Below are 19,484 nucleotides of genomic sequence, written 5' to 3' on the forward strand. Positions count from 1 at the left end.
CTTCGGTTATCATCCACCAACATCGGTAAGTAGGTCTGGGATCCTGTTAGTGGGAACTGCTTTCCTCCTTTTTCAAAATGACTGATTAAAATCACATGGGGAGGAGATGCTAACAGCCTGACTGGGATCCTGGGTGTTTTCCAGGAGAGTTCTTGTCTGTAATTCTCCCGGCCATCCACTCAACCCTTCTTAACTCTGCTCCCAGAGAGCATCAAGCTGCCCTTGGACCATCATAGTCCCTGGTGGGCAATCCTGCAGCTGCCATTTATACACTGACAGGTGTCCACTCAAGTCCCTGTCCTCTCTCAGCCACTCTCCCCGGGAAGTGGGTTTCCCTGTGGTTCCTGAACCGGATTGCAGAGGTGCCTGTGAGGGCCTCGGGCTCCGGGCAGGGGCCTGCAAGTGGGCTTTCCACACAGTGTGTTAGGAGAGAAGACCCCTCACAGAAACGCAATCGCAGCAACCCCCTAGATGCGTCCTCAAAGTGGGATTTGAGGACTTTGGGTTCTACAGGGCTGGCGTGGGCCCCAGAATCTGCATTTCTCTCAAGTTCTTGCATGATGAGGATGCTGCTGGCCTGGGGCCACTCACGATGCCCACCGCGCCTCAGTTACCCTTCCATGGGATTTCCCACACAGGCAGGGATCTTACACCGGTAGGCAGCCAGGCCCCGCAGGGTGAAATCGGAGTCTTTACAACTCCATACCTCAGATCTCATGCCACCGCTCCAAATTTGCGCCCACAAGCAAACAGGAGTGTGTGTGTGTGCACGCATGTGCGCTCACACGTGTTCTCCACTCAAGACTTTTAGGAACGATGCCCTCAGAATACCCACCAAAATGTGGAGTCTAAATTTGTAATTACTAAGGAATTTTTGCGGGGTACAGGAGGCTCATTGTTACAGTTTGTTGAAATCATTGTGACAAGCATTATAAACAATGCTTGAGGATATTGGCTCAAGAATCTGAACCACCGCATTAAAAATGGGCTGTTTGCTCAAAACCTTAGAAGAGACTCTCCGCCAATGGCGGATACAGATAGCGTAGTGATGCGGCAGGGGGTCGCCGTCAAGTCTAGAGAAGGGTGCACCCAGGAAGGGCTGTACGTGGGAAAGACCTGGGGTGGAATGTATTAAAATCCTCGCAGTGACCGTGGGTGAGAGAGCGGTTTGTCTTCTTTTCTGTTTACGGCATTTGTAAAGAAAACTAATGACCACATGAAAATGCACTTCTGTCTTACTGACATCATGGACACTGGGCAGTGAAAGGTAGGGGCAGGAGGGGCCGACCGCCCAGGAGACCCTCTGGGGACTTCCATTGGCCCCCAGCCTGTCCACCCACCTGCCCTGGCCTCTCTCTCCCTCCCTCCCTCTCATTCTCCCCAGAAGGCTCAGCATCGAAAGCCTCAAGGGGTGCCCATGGAGCTGACATTCTGATTTATCTTTGATCCATCTCGCAACTGTTAACTGACACAGAAACACAGAAAACCAAACCAGAGAGCTCAGCAGAGGCTGCGTAAAACACACGCCTGTGTACTTGTGCACACAGGCACACACACACACACACACACACTCAAATTCCCTCCTCAGCAGAGGGCGGCCAGGGAGGCCGACTCCCAGGCCGCTTCCCTCCGCCTCATAACTCCGTGGGCTGTGCCCAGACAGCACACCTGCGCCCCTGGGGAGCGTCCAGGTGTCACCTGGCCTGGCTACTCAAGGACAGGTTTAGGTGATGATTTAAGAAACAATTTTTCACAACTAAGCCAGAGCTACAGAGAATAATGTGAGATGGGGTCTTTGCTGTGCTCAAGGACCTGAAAATCTGCGCCCACTGGCTTGGCTAAAAGCAATCAAATCTCTTCTCTCACGCCTGACTATTAGCCTTCATTTCTGTGTGATGCCTCTCAGGTCCTTGAGTATTCCCCTCCGATGTGCGTTCCTGGGGTCTACTCCCCACACTGTGTTCACCTGTCTGTCCACCACCAAGGAACCTCACCTGCAGGAAACATGGCAAGACTTAAGAATTAAGCAAAATAACGACCCTCATGCCTACGTACAGTGTCTATGTCTTTTTTTCTTTTTTTCAAAGATTTTATTTATTTATAAGGGAGAACACTAGCAGAGGGGAGGGGCAGAGAGAGGAGAGGCAGGCTCCCTGCTGAGTGGGGAGCCCAAGGCTGGGCTTGATCCCAGGATCCTGGGGTCACGACCTGAGCCGAAGGCAGATACTTCACTGACTGAGCACCCCCCCCAGGCGCCCCTGTCTATGCTCCTTTTCCAAAGGGCTTCCTTGGGTCCTTCGTCAGAGACTTTTGCTCACTGTAAGTGTAGGATCTGCATACTCAAGATCTTGGGGAGTCTCTTCTTTGCAAAAGGAAGGATCTTATAGGCTGGTACACTGTGTCGACAAATGCCAAGACACCAGCCTTGGGGTACCAAGGGAAGACAGAACTCTACAGAAGAGAGTTTCAGAAGTACCAGAGGGACAACTTGGGGCATCAGTGTGGGGCAAGTGGCCCCGGGACATCAGGAGGCCTGACTGCCAACAGCCACAGGATGAAAGGCCGCCACATCATCCTGGCTGCCGGGACAGAGCTCGGACGGGTGACCTGAGTCAGCAGGAGGGAGGTAGGCTCCATCCAGGAAGCGGAGAAATCAGAAGACGTGTCCCAGGTACGCCTCCCTGCATCAGAGACACCAAGTCGTCTGTTCCCGGAAAGGAAGCTTCCAGGCAGTCCCTCCTGCCCTCCATTCACACTACTGCCCCTAAGCTGTCTCCACGTCCTGCCCGCTGCCTCTGTCCCAGTCCCCCGGGGAAGACGGTGGGCCACTCTTTGACCCCTCAGCTGCAGCAGGTACAAGCCTGCACACCCGTGCACGCACTTCTCCAGGGATGCGCGTGTGCACTCGTACAGGCCCACACACACCTGTGTGCACAAACACGTGTGCAAACACATGCCTTGGAGGTGGCGACATAATCCCAAATAGGGAGGGAAGTGCCCCTCATCCCTGCCCTGGGGCCACATGGAGAATAACATCATGACGTGATTCCCTCCTGCTTCGAGAGTTTAGTAACCTAAACTGTCCGCTTTCTCAGGCAAAGCTGTAACATTAACAGAAGAGAACCGGGACTGACATTTACTTGGCAAGACACAGCGTTAAGAGCTTTACGGGTAGTCTCTCATTTAATCCTTAAAGGAACCCTATAAGGTAGCTTACATTATTATCCTCATTTTATAGATGGGCTCACTAAGGCATAAAAGGCTTAAGTAGCTCATAAGGTCACAAGATTTTGAGAGGCAGGGAGGGCCTCGCCTTGACTCCTGGCAGGCTGGTCACAAACACCACGCTATCTCTTCCAGCTCAGCAAGGCCTGGTGCATCACCTCCCGGCCCAGTCTTTCCGTCCAATGTGAGATATGCAGGTAGAAATTGTAACCTCTTGTTTGTCAGAAAGAGATGCGTACCATTTTCTATTTCAGAACTCTTCATACACTGGAGGACAATTTTCAAACTCTATTCACTGGGAGCTGAGTAAATGCCTGGAAGCAAGGGAACCCAAATTCTGAATGATGGAAGACCCTTCCAGGCCCCGGCCCCTGCTTTGTGTCTGGGAGCAGGAGGGAGGAAGAAACGAGGGAGTCCTGAGGAAGCTGCCCCCACAGGGCGGGGGGGGGTGTCTTTCTGGGTAACAGTGGGATGACCCCATATCACCCTTTCCCAAACGTGGCCTTCACGTATTTCTAAATCCAAAAGTCATCGAGGTCCTGCATTTGTCCACTTGACAAATAGATCCTTGGCGGCTGGTGAGTGCCAGACGCATTGCTAGACCCTGAGGACTCAGCAGCTAATAAATGCAACAAAAGCCACAACCTACCACGCCTCAAGTCTGTTTTCAGGCTGTCACAGAACCTAAACACAGAGAGAATGCAGCAAACAGCAAAAACAGACCATACCCAGGCCAGGTGTAACAAGGCCAAAGAAATTGACGGTGGTCCTGATTTGGGGTGTTGGGGACCATGGCCTGTGGCCTGGGGGCGTCCCGGAGCTCAGCATCGGTGAGCATGGTGGAGACACGCTCAGGACTCAGGCAACATCAAACCAGGGACACCAAGTCCTTTCCTCAGACCCAGGGAGAATTTCAGAACAACGAGAAAACTTACAAATAGGAAATTGGTACAAAAGAGACTCAAAACCAAAGATAAACAAATCCAAGTGGAGTTTGATCCCACAGCCATGTTGGAATGATGGGACCTGGAAAGCAGAATATACACTCTTTTATCTTCACTTGTTCATTTCCATGCAGTTGCTGTGCCCAGATCCCGGGCATTCTGCATAGATAGACTTGAGAGCTTATATAAAATTATCCTTTCAAGTCCTAGTCTGGAATTTACCTCCATTTCTGCATTATCAGAAGGAGAATAACACCTGATGTCTCACGGCTTTTTCGCCAAGGATTAAATCAGAACACGAGTACAGAAGCAAAGGACAGGCAGGTCGGAGGAGTTGCTGAGCGTGGAACCCAATGCGGGGCTTGACCTCACACCCCTGAGATCATGACCTGAGCCAAAACCAAGAGTGGGATGCTTAACAGACTGAGCCATCCAGGCACTCCTAAGATTTGTCTGAGAAATTTTAATTGTGAATCAGACCAATATTTTCACTCAAACCAAAAGCATTATCCCCAGACATTGCACGGAGCATAGTGGAGAGTTTAGAACATCGGTATAAGCCAAATTTTAATAAGCATTTCACTTGGAAGCAAATCAGCGGTTTGAGATTAGTTATTTGAAATGCAGTGAACCAAGGGAATCAGAGGCTGATTTTTAAAAATAACAGCATCTCTAATTTTGAGAAATGGCTGATGCCTTTACATTGGAAACGAGAGTCTAGTGATGTCATTACCATGTGAAAACAGTGTCCACCTTAGAGTCAGACATCATCAGCTAAGCCAGTTCCTATGCGAACTATAATCTTGGCTTCCTGTCTCTCTGTGTACGGCCAGACCCCTCACTGATGCCCAGACACTGGCTGAGAGTCCAGTCAAGGCACAACTAAACAGTCTCATTGAAATAAAAAATGTGGTTATATCATAAAAGTGAGTGGAAAGGAAAAAGGAGCTGGGGAACCTCGAGAGGAAAGAAGATGAATGGTCGGACCTGCCCTGTGTCTGTCAGGAAATCTTGTTTTCCAGAGAGAGATGGGTCCATTAGAATAGAGAAGAAAATGACACTTCTTAAAAACAAAAACAAAAACAAAAACAAAAACCATTAGGTTTCCTCCACTGATGACAGGTAATGCATGTTTCTTGAAAGAAACAAGAGGTGGGGTGGTTTCCAAGTGTCTTTCTCAGTTCATTAATTCTCTAACTGGGTCATTTAAAGGTCCCCTTATAGATATTAAGTTCACAGGGAGAGAGCTAAGAAAAGTATGCTTTGAAAAGTTCACAATCCAGGATGTCGGAAGGTCTGTGCAACTAGAGATCCTGAAAACACAACACGGGCAGATAAACTGAAACTGGTGCCCATTCCTTTCCTTTGTCCTGGGGGCTTGGGTTGAGAATGTTGGGTGACGTGCTGACCGAGGTCCCCGAGAAAGGAAGACAGGAATCAAATGCTCTTTATCAGATCCACTGGTGAATTTAGTTATTCTCTCGCAAAACTGAAAACACTAGAACGGACTCATTTTGAATGATCAGCCTCCAATGTTAATCATTCAGTTAAATGTGCTATTTTCAGATAATGCAGATTTTAAAAACCCTGGCCTACCTTTCAGAAGTCAGAGGATCCAACAGCACAGAATGAATAAAATATTGTATAAACCTAAAGTAACTAAGGATTTATCTCCCAGAAGATGTGTGTCATCAGATACCATCAAATCCTGGAACACCAAAACATCAAGACAACCACTGGTAATCAAGTCTGGGGAACTAAACGCCCCTACCTGAAAAGGAATCCTTGTCTTTAATCCTTGGCAAATAACCATGTGATTTCAGACTACTGGGGGAGGTCTGACAGGTCCATCAAACATGGATCAAAAAACAGCGCATGTTAGGACTGAACAGGACCAAGCCTTGACCTTCAAGTGGTCATGAAAGGAAGCACTACTGATCCACGAGGGGGATCTTACTCGCTGCCTCTTAGGCTTCTGTTTCGGGGACCACCGTTCCCATCGATGAGCAAATGCTCACTGTGAAGGGAAGACGCAGGCTGAAATCACTGTGCCTCCCAGTAGAATCATCTTTGTTAAAGAATGTGAACGGACAATAGCCTATGAGCAACGGGGACGGTTGGGATTTTGGCCGTGGTGGGAAGCGCACGGGGTCAGTGGAGTTGTTTGAATTCACACTGCCTGCCGGATTATCTGGGGGAATTCCCGAAACTTCTGAACCTCTGGTTTCTACAGAATGAGGGGAAATAATACCAAGACCTCCAAGACATGAATGATTATTGCTTCCAAGCATTGATACTTGTAAAACCTTACAGCTTCAAAAACATGAAAGGCTGTTGCAAAGATTTTGTGGATGATGCCCTCCTGCAGCCCAGAGCTGCCCCCAGCAAGCACGTCCTGTTTCCACTCTCAACCCCTGCTGCGGGTTTCCGCAAGACCCGGTGTGTGACAACACACAGCAGGTACCCAATAAATGGCAACAGTGTTTTCCTCACTGTCCTATTGCTTCTCTGGAGAATCAGTCCTGGGAGAGGGGCGGCCCTGAGAGAGCAGGAGAGTGAAGGCATGCTGTTTCCTTTCACAGAAACAGGGCAGGGTCCGGTGTAACCCTTCCTGAGGGTTCCCATGTGGCCAGTGAGGGGTACTTGGACCACGTGCTGAGTCTCGGGACCCAGGCAGGTCCAGTTTCTACCAAGAAAACTCTCAGAGGAGTCACAGCCTACATGAGGTGCTGAAGGTTGGGCATCCTGCCCTCCATCTGGTTGTTGAATTGACAAACCCTAATTTCCCATCAATTTTTTCCACCCAAACTGAAAACAAACAACACATTCACTGACTCGATAATGCAATTCTTTAAGCAAATGGTTATGGAATGGGTTCTGGGTTGATTTCTTCTAAAAACCTCAATGTGAGAATTATTCCTGAGGGCTAATTAGGTGACTTGCAAGTACACTAACCACACATTCAGCGTTTTCGGGATCCTGAGACAAGTAACTCAGTAAGAGCTGAGAAACCAAGCGCTCCTCGGAATGCCTGACACGCAAACAGGGGCCACGAGTGAAGCTGCCCCTGGGGCAGACCCGCCATCCTCTGCAGACGTTCCCATGCAGTTCTTTCTATTTTTTTCCACCAAATGAAAACATACCAGGAAGAGTTCTGAAAATCACAATGTCCTCGCACAAATATAAAGCTTTGTTGAGTCAGTTGTTAATTTAATCAAACTCTATTAGATATCTCTAAATAGGGATGGATAAAATCAATTATATATTCAATATAATCTGTGAAAGCATGAGGGATGGTTGTAAAATCAGAAGAGAAAGGGAAGAGAAATAAGTATAATTAGAAATTAATTTTCCCACGTCATACACAGGGGATGCCTGTCAACATAGTTCTATTCCTCTGTTCCCTGAGTGGCGGCACACGGTGGCTTGTCTGGCCCCGTCCCCCATGAGGGGCCCCTATACTACTCTCTATTTTGTAATTAAAGTCATTCGCTTGCTCTCCTTGTGTGCAGAAGGGAATCAGATTTTTCCTTAGGAAGCTCTTAATGTCAGAATTTAAATAGGATTTCAATATTTTATTCTTAGTTAATAATGGGGAGAATTAGCACATTAGTGTCACCTGTCCATACTTATGATTTTTTGTTAATCTTAATTTTTCTCTATTTCTTTTATGTCTTTTATTAGAGCAACTATTAAGAATATATGAATTCAGTTTTACTTTTTCTTTATTCATTAGATTCTTACTTCATGCAAGTCTCCATTTTGTGTACCTTTTCACTTAAATCTCAACTGTCTAATTTCTTAATTATTAAAAACTGGAATTCACAAAGCTGAAATCTGTATACCCATATGAAAACTTGTTTTCAAAATATCAGGTAGAATTGAGTATTGTGTATCTAAATTTGAAAAATTTACTCACCGCTCTTTGTCAGACAGTATGTCTGGCTCTAGCTGAGAACGTTCCTGTAGTGAGCTACCTTTACCAATTTAGACATTCTTATGGTCAAATTCAAATGGTATTAAGAATACCAAGGCATCGGCTGTCATGTGAAATTCTCCTTTCTGACATGCTGTTTCTAGTCATTTTCACTGCAATTTGCATAAAATTCCTGTGGTTTCTGGGTGAATTTCAATATACGACTTCATAGTATATTTTTTGAGCAAGACCATTAGACAAAAACCTCCATCTGTATCACAGTATTTTCAACATAAGCTTCTATTTCTCATCACCAACACGATACGTATAATAACTGGAGTGACTATCATTTCAATAATCTCACATAACAAAACTACTGTTTATCAAAACTTCACTTAGATGGAAATTAGAAACCAATTCGGTGCATGACTTCCTCAGAGCCACACGCTGACGTAGATGATGGGAGAAGGCAGGCCAGGCCTTCGAGGGACATTCAGAGCCCTGCTCTCTGCTCTCCGTCTGGGAACGGGCTACCTGCCGGGACGCGGTGAGGACCCGTGAGTGCAGTGCGCCCGCGGCCCGAATGCACCCGGGCCCCTCAGTGCCCACCACCAGGGAGGCGTGAGAAGTGACCTACCCCCACCACAGGACACGGAGCACTCAGAGTGGACGATGGTCCACGTGTAGCGAGGCTGGCCGCCAGGTTTCTCCCCGCTCAGCCGAGGCACCGAGTACTCCCAGGCAACACCTGGGTTCCTTCCCTGAAACAGAAGCTGTAAAATAAAAAGGGGGAAAATAGAGCAAGTTAATGGAACTGATAAATATAAGCTAATTTTTAAATAATACGCAAACAGTATCAACAATCCGTTTGTTACAATGAGAAACACTGTCCATCCTCCAAAATGTATATGAACTTTTTAAACAGAAGTGAACTGCCGGCGAGAATCAGGCTCATTTAGAAAAACGTAGACATTTTGGGGCGCCTGGGTGGCTCAGTTGGTTAAACCGCTGCCTTCAGCTCAGGCCATGATCCCAGGGTCCTGGGATCGAGCCCCACATCGGGCTCCCTGCTCATGCAGGAAGCCTGCTTCTCCCTCTGCCTGCCGCTCCCCCTGCTCGTGCTCTCTCCCTCCCTCTCTCTCTCGCTCTCTCTCTCGCTCTCTCTGTGTGTCAAATAAATAAATAAAATCTTAAAAAAAAAAAAAGAAAAATGTAGACATTCTACTCTTTGGCCTAACATTTAGTATATTCCTCCATGCAAGACTTTGAACACCTTTGCAACCTAACTAAAGTGTTTGGTTACGTCCCGCAGTGTTTCCTTGGGATCCCCCACAAATCCTGTCCGTCTGAGAGAATCAGAAAGCAATGCCTATAACGCACTGTCCCACTTCCTAGTGATTCCAAGCAGCCCAGGACTTTTGAATGGGTATCACCCATGCCACCATCAAAGCCAAGTCAGAGGACTTGCTAGTGTGACCGGATGCAGCGGTCTTTTGCCAAGTGGCATGCACCCTGTAGATCGAGAAGAAAACAAGATAGTTTTCTATCCGTAGATAGACAGTAAAGATCTATCAGTAAAGATCTCTCAGGTTGAGCCTCTCTGTGAGCCGTGGCTTGGCACCTTGCATTTGGAATCCTCACCTCCTAGCTTGAAACCCAATCATTTGGACCAGTTCCCTTTCACCCATGAATGTATCAGATCCACTGATCTCAGTGAGAAGGCTTTTTATTTTGGAAACCTCACCATTAATCCATTGATAAAAATCCCATCTCTGAGTCTTAGAGCTTTTCTTGGTCCTGATGTGATGTGCCAGTGGGTAAAGATATTGGCCCTTCCCTGACAACCTGGCACCGCATTCCCCTCCCTGACAACACAGGTCAAGTCTTAGTTGCTAAAGGTGTTGTAGGACAGGGGAGAGCCCCAGACAGGTGGCTGCACGCGGCAAGGCCACTGAGATGTTCTCCTGCCTGGCATCCTGAGCCTTTGCAACTCTTCTTCCATCCAGAACAGTTCCTAATAAGCCATGTTCATCTTCACACTTGACCTATCTCTCTTTCTGTGTGATTATTCCAGCTGAAGCCTGAGATGGTGGGTGAAATAATCAGGGCAAGAATTCAGGGTGAGGAGAACAGCTCAGGGTCAGGAGGGGAGACAGAGGTGGGATGTGTGCAGATGGGGCGACTGCCCCCAGACCGCTGGGGGAAGCATCTCCCAGGAAGATACGAGACGACAGGAGGGGGCTGCCTGGCCCCCAAAGCAGGTGGGGGACATCTGAGGGGCTCACATCTGTGCACCCAGTTGTGGGCTGATGGGGCAACTTTTGAACCACGTGCTTTAACCATGCACAGAAATACAAAATATAAGGAGTTCGCATATCCAGTGCCTGGCACCTCCATCTGCCCAATCCCATGGGGACAGATCATGTTGTAGGAAGAGACTAATTGCAGCTTGTGAGCCTCTGCGGTCGTGGGTAGAGAACAGAAGGGCACTGGGTCAGGAGGCGGGAACGTGGCCCCCATCCTGCACACCGGGGCCCATTTGAGGGCACAGCAGGGGCTTTGCTTCTGGGTGCTCGTCTCGCTCCCATTCCACAGGATTTGGTGGAATGCTGATCCCACCCCAAACACAGGCACAGGCAGAGTCCCCCGAGTGTCCCAGCTTTTCACAATCAGAGAGCTTACAGGACAGGGGCAGACTTTTGTAAAAATCCACTGTAAAGAACCCAAAACAGGAGCTGCATGACGTGCATAAGCACAAATTTGGTGAGGCCCCAAGAAAGGAAAGAGAACCGGTCCATGGCCCCGTTCAATGTGCCCATTAGTCTTGTTTCTGAGATGCCATCAAGTTGTAAACATTATTCTCTGTATTTAAAATTATTCCCATAGCCCTCGATCTGCACCAATGCCAGAAGACCCCCGCATCCCAGCCCGAAGATGAGAAGGCTGGAGTCTACCTCCACAACCAGTGTTTCGTTGGTTGGCCCAGACGAGGTTAAGCTCTCCGGCTGGTGGGAGGACCGTCTGTAGTCAAACGTGGTGCCTGAAAACTTGTATCGGCCGGGCCAGTCAACCGTCCAGTGTCCATTCAGGTAGTATTTTTTGAGAGCGTTGCGCACAGAGATGTAGGAGGTAGACACGTTTATCTCGTGGATGCGAATACTCCGCGCTCCAGGGGGAATGGTGACCATCTGATAATACTCTACAGTAAAGGAATCAGGAGCAGGGAGAACGTGGTTTCTCATTCAGTAACACTGAGGTGAAAGCCCTACGCACCTGGGGTTCCCCACCACCAAAACCTGAGGATCCACAATGGGAACCAGGAGAAGCTCTGGTGAGGCAGTCAGTTCCATTAGGTCTTTACGTGACTTTTTCTTTCTTTCTTTTTTTTTTTTTTAATTGGAGCAGAGCTATTATCATTTTCACTAATAGTAACCTAGCAACCGCTTCCCATCCAAAGGAAAGGCTTGACAAGCAAAGCAGGTAAGGAGATTGTGTAGGTCTTTGAAGGACCCGTAAAGCTGCTGTCCCCACTGCACCTCAAGGGTTTCCCGCCAGGAAGTTCCACTCTCCATCTTGTCTCAACACCTTCAGGCAGCTTCGCGTACTCACGGTTGGCGCCGTGGTGCTTGGCGTAGAGCCCCTTGTGCGTCGTGCAGTCTGAGTTATTGCCCCTGCACACACCACAGGAGTCTTCCACAGCATTGGACCCAAGGACATGGTCACATCCGACTCTCTGGGGGACCGGGGTCCCACGTCATCCGTGCAAGAGAAGACGACAAGGGCGAAGTCACAAACCTCCAGTGAGAAACCTCCCCGAGACAGCAGAACATTTCACCCACACAGGGTAGTTCACAAATATTTATTGGATACCAAATATGTGCACAGCGAGACTGTAACTCGACTCTCGGATCCAAAGGAGGAGACCCTGACTCCTGTTCTCTTCAGTACGGCTACATGACCTCAGTTTCTGGAGCCCTCTCAGAGTGTCATGCTGGAGAGAACAGTGCATTTCAGATTGACACAAAGCTCTTCTTAGTGGAAATGACAAGCAGTGTGTCCACAGGAGGGTCCGCTGGACCATGCCGCCATGCCTCTGTATCGCCGTGTGCAATGCAGAGAAGTAACACACGCCACATGGGATTTATTCCCAGCAGTAAATTATGTAACGGGCGTATTTGTTTACTGTCTTAGAACTTAAGGGGCTCTTTATAATCTCAATGGTGCCTGCTAGTGTTACACCTCCTAACAAAGAGTTTAGTATATACAAGTAAAAAAATCCACTCAGAAATGAAGTAATTATAGCCTGCAATTCCTTGTTTGAAATCCTTAGGGCCAGATGCATTTCAGAACTCAGTGTTTTTGGATTTTAGGAAGGTAATTAACATATTATGCATATAATGTGAGAGTCCCAGCAGGGCCCAGGGCAGCTCCCCTAATAAAGCACATAAATGATGTTTCTTCATTTCATCAAAATGCAAACATCATCACTCTAAGCGAACTAAATAAAACTGAAAAAAAGTCTCATATCAGTTCAGGGCAGGTTTTGGCCAGTGAACAAATTCAGGACAGCTTACACTGTGCAGCCCAGTAAACTTTCTGTTTGATAGCTTTTGGGATTTCAGAACTACATGTAAAGAATTGTGACACTGTCTCATTAAGGATACCTGAAAATAATGAAGTATTTAACAAGTCAACTAGTAATTAGACAAAATGAACAGAGATCTGAACATTTTAAAGCTGAAAGAAATCTTGATAGAACAGAGTCGATCTTCACCTACTAAAAAGGATGACACTGTGTGTGTCAGGGGATTACCCTGAGGGGATGTCTCAGGGTAAAGACCCGGTCATCCAACTTAGAGAAATTTAGAAGGAAGCCCAAGGTCCTTGGACTCGGTATGCAACCCGAGTCACTTCAAGGAAAAACCCATGTTCACATGCAGTGTGTTTGATCTGGTAAGGATTTCACTTTCTGCATAGAACAGAATTCCTTCCCCATCTCACCTCTGCATGGGGCAGCAAGCTCAGGGCTCTAGGGCCACTTAGCCACCAAATCTTTCCCAGCCTCTCTTCCAAGCCCCTCCACCAAAGAGACCCCTGCACAATGCCAAGTGGTCCCCGGGTTCAAAGCTGCCCCCATCCTCGCTGCTGCCCATGCTACTGCAGGCTCACCCCCGCTCTGCTCCTCCCGGGTCCCAGGGCCTGTTCCTCCCTGATGTGAGGATACAAACCCTCTGAGCATCTCTTCCTGCCCCCTCACCTCCCTCGGCACCCCAGCCCTGCCTGCCCTCAGGTGCTCTGGCGCCTGGGTCAGGGCCTACCAAACCACGCCTTCTCACAGGAGTCTGCTCCCCAAACGCCTCTGCCAACTCACCCTTCCAGATCTAGCTCAGAAGCTCCCTTCTCCAAGGAGCCCCGTGAATCCCCCAGATCCGCTTCCAGGAAGGAATCAGCTCTCCCCCGCTCCCCGTCCTCTGCACGCGCCTCGACTGCAACAAACCCCATGGGTCTCAACGTGTGTTCATCTGGCATCCGCGCCCCCCGCCCCGCACCAGGCTGTGAGTCGGAGAGAAAGGGTGGGGTTTTAATGTCTGGTGTGTTCAGCCCCTCAGAGGAGGCCTGGCACAAAGCACTGTCTGGACACGTGTGTTGAATGAATGAACGATCATTATTACCTCACATATCCCATCTACACAAACATTACGGCTATCCTCCGAGCATGGAGTCCCATCTTTGACTTTATTTGACAAAGAAAAGAAGAAATCAAATCCTTCTGCGATACAGTAGAGTTTGCATAAGTGCTGATCTTAAAAAGAAATACACACACAAACACAAATAAGAAAGATACTTAAGCTCTGATCACTTTTGCTCTAAATTTTAGATAGACTTTTTAAAGTTTTTTTTTTCCCCCCATAAAATAACTTCCACACAATACTCGTTGCAAAGACATTTTTTTCTGGTTGTCTCAGGAGGCTTGGGTTTTTTTCCCTTTAATTTTTAATTTGTATAAGGCTTCACTATTAATTTTGCCTCTGCTGTGTCCTTTCCTGTCCTTATTCTTTACCCAGTAGTTGGCACATAGTAGGCATTCAATAAATATTTGTTGACTTGAATACAACATAACTCTTCTACTACTAGTATGATTAACTACTCTCTTGTAGAAATGCAAAAGGTCATTACCATTTAGGAGCAATATATAAAATTCTCACAAATAAAATGTAATAAAAGAGTTCAAATGATCACCAAATTTCTTAATAGCTAACGCATTTGATGAAATATGTATTTTTGAACTGATAAAAGGAATAACTTTTAGATGAACTCTCCAGAGGATAATGATTTCTATAAATATAATGATTGTCGAAACACACTGATAACGTGGAGAATAAAGGTATTATTGTACACGTAAGCACGGCAGATCAAGGTGACTTCCTCTCTTGATAATCTATTTCAAAGATTTTATGATTTATATAATTAATATGGACTTTCATAGAAACTTTTTCCCTTCATTCTTCTTGGTAAAGAAGGGAAGAGTGAATGATGAAAATACAGTCTGCCTTAGGAATTTTCAAGGGCTCAAGACTCATCTACAAATGTTTTCTTTATTGTATAAGATGAAACCAATTGAATAACCCTAACAATCCAGTTGAGTACGTGCTTCCACGATAAATGTATTTATTTCCTGAGATCACGGAGTCAAGAGTAACACACCTATTTTGACCCTAATTTCAAAGTCCTTTCTCTTTTTTCTCCTGCCTACTTATTTCTCACCGGCTCAAATTTTACTGAGTTTAGGAGTTCAAAACACAACCAAAAATGCTTTGTGTGAAACTGCTTAAAATTTCCCTTTGAGACTGTACTGACTTCATCAAGCTCTCAGCAAGAAAACGTTATGTCTATTGGGCTGGAGAGGGGTAACGTCAGAGGAGATTCATGTATTTCAGTATTCCCAGTTTCAAAGAGCAAGATGACTAGCTATTCTTTGAATTTCTCCTTAAATTACTGCCAAATGAACTACCATGTTCAAGGTATTTTAATCTTAAGATTAATAGATCTTTCTTTCGACCTGGAGATTAAAATCGGACATACGGTGCAAATAACCTTCTTGGTTTAGATCAAGACTTTTGAAAATAGTTCACTTGAAAACGATCTGATTTCCCAAAAGATGCTAAAGTTTTGCTCCCATTCTCTGGCCATAATAAGTGTTCAATGGGGTGACATGCTTATAGCAATATCACCACCAACTGCTGTGATTTGTAATGAGGAAAACATTGATCCATGATCCCAAAATCATGTATTTTGAATGCTTTGTCACTTCTTTGAAGACCTCGCTGTATGGTGCACACCCTTACTAGTTGCTCGCTAATTTCTGACCACGCAGCCGGTCCAGTTTAGACCAGAAGTTGGTGGCCGTGGGGCAGGCGAAGAGCCCTGGCAGTGACCTCACACAGCAGCACTGTCTATCCGAACAGCACAGCTAAGATCATCTCACTCTTGAAAGAGTGCAGATAACAAAGCACGAGGCTGGTACCAGGAGAGGGATTGAGGATTTACCTTCTACTTGGGTGTATGGCTTCCACGTGTAGCGCCATCCTCGGAACCATTTGCCATTGTACTCGGCGCACTGCAGTGCGCGGAAGTCAAGGCTATTGTGCGGACACCGCTGACGGTTGCAGAGCCTCAGCGTACGAGTCGAGCCCTCACAAAACTTCCCTCCGTGCGATGGTCTGGAATGGTTAGAAACCTTGCATTCAATAGCGACTCTCCTCTCCCTAGAAACTAGGCTCATTGGAGAGAGGAGCAGATCTGGTTAAACGGCTCACAGTGACCAAGGGAGAAGCACACACACCCTGACGGGACCGTGGCACTTTCTTACCGTGAACAATATCTGCCGTGTTACTGACATCTCTAGGGCAAGTTACGTTGTGGAAGTGGGTCTGACTGCCACCTGTTCACGGCCGGTTCCCAGCACCCCTGCAGAAGGCAGGGGCCATCGCGGTTCCCTGCACTCCATAGAGGAGGGACCTTCTACCACTATCTTCCCTGCGGCCAGGCCAGGTCAGCACATTGGCTCAGAAGCCGTCACCTTCCGCCGGTTGGTACTGACAGCAAAGAGCCCCTGCTCACCCCTCTAGAATCCATATGGACACACCCCGGAGAGGGTACCCACTCAATGCAAGGGACGTACTGGGTGTCACACATTAAAGACATGACCAAGAGCTGTCATATGACTCATGTTTTAAACCAACTGAGGTGCAAAAGGATTGGGAACCTCCTCCACCCCACTGCACTGGGGACCACCTCTGATGGCCGTGTCTTCTCACAGAAGGCCACAATTAAACCACGGGTTGCAAAGCTAAATATATTGGATGAAAAACCAAACATTTGGCTTTTTGCACATAAAAAGTGGCTCTTACGGATTCTTACTCATTTTTCTATGCTTTCATGATTGATTTGCTTATTTTAGGCACACCCTTGGTATTTCACATAAATGTGGTAAAAATCCATTTCCTGAATACCACTGCTGGGTCTGTTTCCCCGTGCTATGGTCAAGTAGTTTCAAGCATCTTAAGTTATACCGAAGAGATGCCGCTGTTTGAGAAATACTTGACTAAAATGACATCCCTATTTAGTGATTTTTTTTTTTAATTCCAGTATGGTTAACATATAGTGTAATATTCAGATGCATGTGAGAGTGATTCAACACGTTCATATATCACATGGTGCTCATCACGGCAGGTGCACTCCTTCATCCCCATCACATGTACCTCCCCTGTGGGTACCAGCAGTGTGTTCTCTAGAGTTAAGAGTCTGTTTCTTGCTTTGTCCCTCTTTCTCTTATTTTTTCCCCTTTTGTTCTTTGTTTCTTAAGTTCCGCATATGAGTGAAATCATATATCTGTCTTTCTCTGACTGACTTATTTCGCTCAGCGTAATACCCTCCAGCTCCATCCATGTGGTTGTACCTTCTCACTGATTCCTACAATACTATGTGATGTACAGATCAGTATTACCGTACACAGCCTGTTGGGGAGGTTCACAGCATAGAAATCGCTCCTGAAGAGGAAGTGCAGACATGCTTACTTGGGATTTGTGCACAGGCGGTCTCTGTGAGACACCCCTCCTCCGCAGGTCCTGGAACAAGGGGACCAGGAAGACCAGTCTGACCAATGGCCATGGGTGGGCTTGGGGCCTTGGTCGCCATATTTCACACACTGTCCTCCACGGCACCACTGAAAGTTAAAAAAAAAAAAAAAGAATAGAAAGAAAGGTTGACACGACTTATGGATGGCCAGGTGGGTCCATGGCTGCTGTAATGCTCAGCCCTGGGGAGCCTTGTAAGGCAGGCAGACCTCAACATCTCACCTTCAGGTAGCACACAATACAAAGAAAACTAATGTAGCTTTTTTCTTTCCAAACCTAATGTCGTTTTATAAATGCCCACTGAGGGACGATCCAGAGAAGAATCATTTTCTAACATCTGAGCTGCTGGAATTCAGCATATTTAATTAAGTGGTGTTGCACGGACGTTCAGCCCGATGGTTGAGCTCTCCAGTGAGTGAACTCCAACCTCTTCTGGAACAACGTGCTTTTCATAGCTCTTTGGGAATAGAGTCTCGGGTAGAAAAGTCCGGCTGGAGGCTCCATATGACTCAACACCTTGTCATTTCTGGCCGGTGCTCTGTGCCTTCACTCCCAAGCACCTGGGCTCTGAGCCTGGAGCCTGGAGGTTGTTAGCGGATGCGTGTCAGAGGTCAGACCGCTTCCCGAGGAGATGAAACAACCCACACAGGAGCTCCATCCGTCCCCACGAGGCTGGAGATGCTATCAGTTCTTTCTCAAGAGGAGCGCTCATCAATGTTAGTTCACATGTTTACTTCGCTGCCATCACACGTAAAGGCCACACAACATCTAAGGTCGTGTTCAGCGGTGCTGGTTTTCTACCCATGGTTTGGTGTAGACTTCAAGGATCTTCAGGCCATCAGTTGAGAGGAGAAAAGGAACTGGCTTGTCCCTCGCTGCTGGCCTGCATGGAGCAGCAGAACCCGGCCTGAGGGCTCGGGGTGGGGATGGGCTGAGGTCTCCTGTGTGTCTGTCTCCCAGATGAGGGCCAACAGATTTGCTCTGGGCAAAAAAAATGGGGCTTTCCAAGGGGAAAATAATAATACTTCCATTATTAACTGTTGTGTTCGGTGAAAACATATCAAGTTGCTGATATCTGGCCATTGTTATCACACAGAAATGGCAGTTACAAATGGTTTAACATCATTTAGGGAAGAAAAATTGAACATAAGTAATTCTGAGGACTAAAACCTCATCCATTCAATTCTTTCTGAGAAGTAAGTAATTAAGTAAGTAAGTAAGTAAGTAAATAAACAGGTCTCTCTTTTGTTACCTCCTGGCCACACCCCAGGTGATAGAACGAAGTCCTAGAATCCCCCTGACACCCTCAGCTCAATGAGGGGTGTGCAGTTGCCAGCAAGGTGTCTGCTCCCTGATGGCCTCGTGAGTCCAAGGAGAGAACGGGATCCGGGAAGAGCAGGGGCCACCTCCTGGGGACTTGGGGCAGGGCCCTGGGGCAAGGAGGGACACGGAGGACAAGGATGGTGTCTGTTGTGATTTTGTCCCATTTTAAAAGAAACATCTGGTCAGAGCTTTCTAATACAAAGACAGAAAATGGGAACGCAGGGACCCACAAGTTGAAAACTCAGAAAATGTTTTCAGGTTTTAAAGTCACTTGAAATAATTCTTCCTCGAAGGTTATGATTAAGCCAACAAGTTGGTTAAATTGATTTTGCTTTTGGTATTTAAGGATTACTTCAAGAAAATTCGGTTTAATTTTTTTTCAGGGCTTTTGATTTTTTTTATTACTCAAAAATGCTTCATTTTTTAATTTAGCTTTCTGACTCAGTGCTTGGGCCTTCAACACTTTCACAGCGCTTTTCTGCTCCTTGATAAGGAAAGCACACTTGATCCTGTCACGAACACACTTAGCACACATGGAACCACCAGGGGCCCTGCTGACGTATTTTCTGTTTTGGACAACCTCATAAGGACTTTAGGTCTCACAGCACGATCTCCTCGAAGTCGGCCTGGGCACACGCCACATGCAGATTTTGGTGCTTTCCCAACCTTCTTGGTATCAAGGTAAACGATTCTATTACCAGGCGTTCGGGACAGACTAGTTTTGTTAGAGGCTGTACTGCAGGACGGCCTACAATGGTAGGTCAGACGCTGGACCATTCTGAATGCCTATGGACGCCATCCCTGGAAAAGCTGGTTTAATTTTGTTTTACAATTACACAAAATACTTTTTTTAAAAAAATATGGTTTATTGCCTTTATTTTTTAATGAAAGGGAGTATTTATACAGATTAGTATTCCCTTGTCTTTGGTAAGTGATCAC

General features: G+C 46.9%; 1 protein-coding gene and 1 pseudogene across 1 annotated transcript in view; both read right to left on the reverse strand.

Annotated features, from left to right (window-relative positions):
* The window catches only part of ADAMTS16 (ADAM metallopeptidase with thrombospondin type 1 motif 16), a 141,459-nt gene that overhangs the window by 48,341 nt on the left and 73,634 nt on the right, over window positions 1–19,484 (reverse strand). The window contains exons 12-17 of the mRNA XM_028122664.2: window positions 17,163–17,311; window positions 15,634–15,806; window positions 13,758–13,888; window positions 11,695–11,818; window positions 11,040–11,284; window positions 8,723–8,858 (exon numbers count right to left, since the gene is read on the reverse strand). Coding sequence (XP_027978465.2) covers window positions 8,723–8,858; window positions 11,040–11,284; window positions 11,695–11,818; window positions 13,758–13,888; window positions 15,634–15,806; window positions 17,163–17,311 — 958 coding nt within the window. The remainder of the gene's footprint in view (window positions 1–8,722; window positions 8,859–11,039; window positions 11,285–11,694; window positions 11,819–13,757; window positions 13,889–15,633; window positions 15,807–17,162; window positions 17,312–19,484) is intronic.
* LOC114223662 (large ribosomal subunit protein eL34 pseudogene) lies at window positions 18,925–19,322 on the reverse strand (annotated as a pseudogene).

Source organism: Eumetopias jubatus, unplaced genomic scaffold (assembly GCF_037043125.1).
Source record: "Eumetopias jubatus isolate StellerSeaLion01/CBP00866 unplaced genomic scaffold, mEumJub1_p1.0 scaffold_5, whole genome shotgun sequence".
NCBI lineage: Eukaryota > Metazoa > Chordata > Mammalia > Carnivora > Otariidae > Eumetopias > Eumetopias jubatus.